Source organism: Choloepus didactylus, chromosome 5 (assembly GCF_015220235.1).
Source record: "Choloepus didactylus isolate mChoDid1 chromosome 5, mChoDid1.pri, whole genome shotgun sequence".
Taxonomy (NCBI): Eukaryota; Metazoa; Chordata; class Mammalia; order Pilosa; family Megalonychidae; genus Choloepus; species Choloepus didactylus.
In genome coordinates, this window is record NC_051311.1 from 25,186,995 (window position 1) to 25,192,994 (window position 6,000).

The 6,000-nt window shown below is 37.8% G+C and overlaps 1 protein-coding gene across 5 annotated transcripts in view; it reads left to right on the forward strand.

The window, feature by feature from the left end:
* Window positions 1-5,232, forward strand: part of ADARB2 (adenosine deaminase RNA specific B2 (inactive)) — a 604,351-nt gene extending 599,119 nt beyond the window's left edge. For all 5 annotated transcript variants that reach the window (XM_037835667.1, XM_037835670.1, XM_037835668.1 and 2 more), the window contains one exon: window positions 1,709-5,232. In XM_037835667.1, coding sequence (XP_037691595.1) covers window positions 1,709-1,885 — 177 coding nt within the window. In that variant the 3' untranslated portion in view covers window positions 1,886-5,232. The remainder of the gene's footprint in view (window positions 1-1,708) is intronic.
* Window positions 5,233-6,000: the final 768 nt, after the last annotated feature.

Genomic DNA, 6,000 nt, shown 5'->3' on the forward strand with positions numbered 1-6,000 from the left:
TCCTTGGGTCTACACTGAGTGTAACATGTGATGCAAAGACTAGTTAGATTTTCATTTCCTTTTCCCCCAACTGCCCAAGCCCATAGCATTTGCCCTCCATAGACTAGCTCTGAGACTTGGATCCACCAAGCAACATTCACAGATCAGCAGCACTGGCATCAGCTGGTGTCCACACTCTCATTAGAGCTTGAGAAGCAAGGCCAGCAAGCCAAGCAGGAAATGAGCTAATTGGTGAACACCTAATTGTGCCAGATGCTGTTGTGCTATCATAAGAAAAGGTTCCTAGAAACTTTTTGAAGTAGACATGAGTCCCAGTATAGATATAAGGAAACCAACACTCAGAAAAGTTAGGTAATTTCCCCCAAATTACACGGGTAGGAAAGATCAGAGACAGATTTTGAACACAGTTCTTCCGAACTCCAAAGCCTGTACTTTTCCCACTACCTTAATGATTGTGAGCCTGTTTTTCCTTCAATAAATAGAGACAACTATTTCTGGGTTTTAAATTGAAATACACATTTTCATTGGGTCCAAAGCACGGCAGACTGTAAGAAACAAAAAGAAAGAAAGAAAAAAATAGATAAACAAACAAATTTAAACATATGTATATACTTTCCTAATTTTTCTATACATTTTCATCCAGGCAATGACTATTACTAGGAATAACAGTGTCATGGTTGGTTTATAGAAGAACAGATAGTCACGCTGTCACTTAAACATTTTTTGTCAAGTTAGAGAACACTGAAAATTGCATGTCTTAGTTATTAGCTTGACAGTGACTTCTGCGTCTGCCTCTGTCAAAATCCACTACAAGTGGATGTGGGTCTGTGGCCAGTCATCATACAACGTCGACTAGGAGATCTCGACAACTGCTTTAGGGCGTCTACTCATGCTTCATTTCTTCCATACACTAGATGGAGTCCATGTTAAGACTTTGTAGGTCAGAGGAAGCCATAGATTTTTATCTTGCTAAACAAAAGGGGCTTTCTTCTTTTGCACATGCTCAAGGTGACATTGGTCAGTGAGTGGGCATCTGGACCACAAAAGTCACCTCTGGACGGTCTTTTCAAAGGGATTCAGAGCTCCCTCCCCACTGGACCTCCCTGGTCCTCACCTGCAAGCACTGACCCCAGGTCAGCCTCTCCCACTGTGTGCTGGACTGAAGTCATATGTGATCCCTACCTTATCCTCTTTCCAAAGCATCGCCTATTGTAACTCAGAAAACTGACAGAGGAATTATCCTAGTTTTATTGTCTTCCTGATTGACTAGCAATATGAACTCAAAATCCTGCCTATTACCTGTCTACCATGATGTTCTTTTAGCTCCCAAAATCATCCTTGGCTCCTTTCCCACCTCCATGCCCAACCCATTTGTATCACCTAGTCTATATCCAGCAGGTAACAAATATATGCAGTGTTTATATTTTTAATAATGGACAAGTTATATGTTTATTTTGTTTGTTAATCATTTGCACGTCTGGTTAAAGTTTCCTTAATCACTAGGTTTTTCCATGCTAGAACTTGGTAACTGCTGCAGTTACTCTTTATAATGTTCCTTGTTTGTTTTAAAGAAAGAACGTAAAACAAAAGCCTGAGACCAAGAGCTGATTTTTTGCACATAGAATTCATATGGCAGTTTTATTCATGTGGTAAAGCCTCCTATTTCTGCTAGATCATTTATTTGTTCTCTCTTGTTTCCATTCCACAGCTGAGCACACGGATACCAAGCCATGGAAACATGCCATCAATGTACTGTGAGGCCAAGCTAGGGGCTTATACCTACCAGTCTGTCAAACAGCAGCTGTTTAAAGCATTTCAGAAAGCTGGTTTGGGCACCTGGGTGAGGAAACCACCAGAGCAAGATCAGTTTCTACTAACTCTATAAATCATTAGACTCCTTTGCTATTCAATCAGAGTGAAACACCTGGAGAAGGTGAGGGCCGTGTATGTGTAGAGTGACATGATGGTGTTGATCAGTTCTGTGCATTCATTTTCCTTTGGTGTACCAGAAATATACAAGTGTTCAATGTATGAAAGAGCAACTAAACTTGAACTAGAAACATGCTGCTTCCCAGATGGGTGCTCTCCAGCTTGCCAGTACCAAGAACCCTGTCCACCATACATAAAGGTACAAGTTCGATTGAATTATCTCCATCTCTTCTTGATGGGATATCAGAAGGAAAATTTTCTATTCAGGCTAGCGGGTCTTAGCTGCAGCCTTGAAAAGTGGTATTGAAGCATTTACCAGTTAAAAATAAACCTCTGGCACCATTCTGTACCTTTCCCACCCTTTGTCATGAGCCTCTCTGGCAAAACATTTGGTTCTCACTGACACAAGTTCATATGATACTTAAAATAAGCCACAAGTGAAGAGAAAAGCCATGGGCTTCTCCCCAAAGAAACCACAAAGAATGCTCTCTTATTTCCATTCTTCATTTAAGTTTTGTACTCCACCTTCTTTCAAAAGCGATTTGAGATGCACAATATTAAATCAAACCTAAAGTAGGAAAAGAGAAATACCATTCTTGAAAAGCAAAGGAACAGTTACCCAAGGCACCAATGAGTTTACAATCTACGATATGAAGAAACCATCTCTAAACTTCCTAATAATTGAGTGTTGCAAGCTCACCCAAGCCTATTTAGTCAATCACAGCTGTTAATTTCTTTTGGCAGATATTGATAGCCATTAAAGCAGTCTGAGTTGTATAAGGATAGCTACTATCCTACCAACAATCACACTACCAGATGATAAGGAAACTGAGTCTTAAACCAAATTCTGACATTTTAAACTAAATTTTTTTTAGAAAGCAAGTGTAAAATCATCCATAACAACCTTTTCTTTAAGTGTGAGGAGCTACCATCTCCCTGTTCTTTTAGGTGTTCCAAATACTATCTTGCATAACAAAAAAGCAACTTCCCAAATGCAAGATTCTTTCATGTATATAGCAAGCATCAGATAACCAGAACCCTCCAGTTCACAGCTGGACATAGGAGCATCTAGGAATTTATCCTATAGTATTTTTATGAGTAAGGATGCTAGATTCTTATGCCCTACCCTTGCAAGAGTGAGAAGCATCTCTAAAATATCTTTAATCAACCCATATATCTTGGATTGCTTTAATTTTACCACTGAGAACTCATTTCTGACATTCATCTTGTCAGTTAGCAGGCCTCTAATTTCTTCCATTAAAAATATATATATTTGATATTTCATTATACTAAATGGAAAGCTTAGTGGTGTCCACCTCTGGAGTGTATGGGCTTCCTGGTTAGAATTCCAGCTAACCATCCTTTGAACACAGGCTTGTCACTTAACCTAAGAAATGCAAGCCTAATATCGCACTGTATATATTCAAGAATAAATTACAGATATAACAATGAGGCAAAAACAAATCAAATTGGGTTGTAGATATTTGTTATAATAAGAATTAGAGACATTAGTATGGAAATAAAAACATTTCCTGGGATTTAATTTAAGGTCAAATTTATCACTCAGAGAATAAAATGGACACTGTAGTAGACAACTTCTTCAAGATAAAGTTGTGAAAGATACGAAAATGTTCTTTCAAATAGGTGACTAATCTTTTACATAAAAATTGAGGAAATGAAATCTTAATTAAGTACAAAAGCTAAGATCAGTCAGTTTATATTATTTTCTGATCATTTGACTTCTCACTAGGATAAAGCTTAGAGAACCAAAAAATTAACAGCTTATTTATGGCTTAGACATGCTCTCTCAGCTGTCGCTATCTGGAGCCCTTCTCTGAAAGTATGAAGGCACAGTCAATTCCTGTTTGAAATGTATGACCTGGACCTTGAATTACTAACATTCTGAGCTGTTGCTTAAAGAAGTGTTTGTATATTTGATGTCAATGTGCTCCAATTAATGCTCTTTTCTATAATAAAGAAATAAGCCTTAGCAGCACCTGTCTTAACCACTACAGGAGAGATGCAGAGTGGAGCAACCTACAAATGGGCACAGGGCCACCATTCACATGCACATAAAAATCACTCACCTACCCAATGATAAACACTCCTACAAGTCCTGACTGCCAACTATTTAGTCATGATTCATTTTATCTAAGGCACTGGATTTCCAGAAACAACCCAAATTTCACTAAAATATAAATGTCACCTTCTGGGAAAAGCCACACATTAACTCCACTCTACCCATTGGCACTAGCATAGAGATTTTTTAGGTCAACATCAGATTCCTTGGAAAGAGGGATTAAGGCACTGCAGGACAAGGTTTATAGCAAGTAAAAAGTTTTTAAGTCAGTTTGAAGACCTGGAGCTTTGCCATGGATGACTTGTTGGTGGAATGGAGTGGACGATGGGAGGAGGAAGACGATCCCAGGCTCTGGTCGTAGATGTGGAGTGAAAGAGAAAGAGGGTTGAGACAACCAGAGGAAAACAACATGCTGGGAGGCTGATGTTTGGGAAAAGCCTGCAAAGAATGGGAAATATAGACAGGGATTTAAGGGAGAGAATGAAAGCATACAACACATTCTCTGAAGCAAACAAGTAGCCAAACTGTTCTACCTGTGGGCTAAGAAGAGGTCAGGTCACAGGATTCTCATGTAGCATCCAGTGTAGCTAGAGGCAACAGGCCATGTCATCCCAAAAACAAAAAGCCTAGTGGAGGAAGCCTAAGGATTTTGCTCTCAGCTTCAAAGTCCAAAAGAATATCCCAACACTACTTTTAGGCTGGGTCTATCTTCCATTTCTGATTGATGAATTAAGAGTCTTAAGAGTAAGCTTCATATGCCTTACCACCTGAGGTTTCTGTAAAGAGGACAAAACACCAGCAAGGGATTTATAACTTTAAGTCACCCTAAAAATATATGTGAGCAAAACAAAAGGAAGAGTCACAGCAAATAAAATCAGGGGATATCCAGGCACCTAAATTATTCTAATTGCCCCTCTATCCATCTTAATTTGACTCAAAATTACCATCCTGTATCTCTGTGAGCTTCATAGCACCTAGCGGCTCAAAGTCCTTTGTTTTAAGATTTTCTGTATTCTATATTTACACCTATTAGCCCTACTACAAAAGTCTAAATAAAGTCAACAGCACCTTTATATGCCTCCATATCATACATTGCTTTCCAATTGGGAAGATAAGCAATTTAAGGTTTCTTGACATGTTCTTAGGCAAAAATAAAAAAAAAAAAGAAATCAGAGTATGATCATTTGTGAGCTTTGTCACAGGAACTGAGTCCAGAAGAAAAAGTCACAGAATATTTAAGCCCTGCTTATCCATCTCCAGCACAAGGTTTCACAGCAATGAATAAGATCAACTTACTGAATTTAGGATTTCTTTGGTTTTTGTTTTTGCCAAGGAAAGGATGTGCGGGTCAATAATTATTGTTTCTTTTTATTCTGCTGATTCTCTTTAAATCTGTATATATCTATCACACCACTACTGATTTTGTGATGAGTCTTGTTGTTCCTCAGAAATGTCAAGCTGAATTATATTTCAGACAAACACATAGCTTATATTTCCCCCACATAATTTCCTTCTCACAGGAATCTGTTCTCATCAATAAGTTAAATGCTTTTTTTGTATAGTGTTTACCATGTCAGGAGAGCCATATACAGTAAATACATAGTATATCAATGCCCAGAATAGAATAGTTACAGTATTTTGATGAAATCCTATTTTTAGATTTTAAATTTCAAGATGTGTCTATAGTATCCTGTTTTTAAAAATTAAGAGCTGTTTGAAATTTAAGTAGACATTTTTAATTTAGGAAATCTTATATACCCATTAAAAAAAAAAAAGCCATTCTAATGAAATAAACTAATTGGCCCAAAATACAATAAACATCACTTTCTAATAAAGATCAAAGGAAAGTTAGAAAAGAAATCTTTCTTTCATGTAAATAATCATCTGATTGCTATGTCCACCTCTTTAGGCAGAAGTCTCAGTTAACACTCAGTAAAACCTGATGTACCTGGTTTCCCTGCCATCCTTCCTTAATAGAGTTTGCAGAGCAC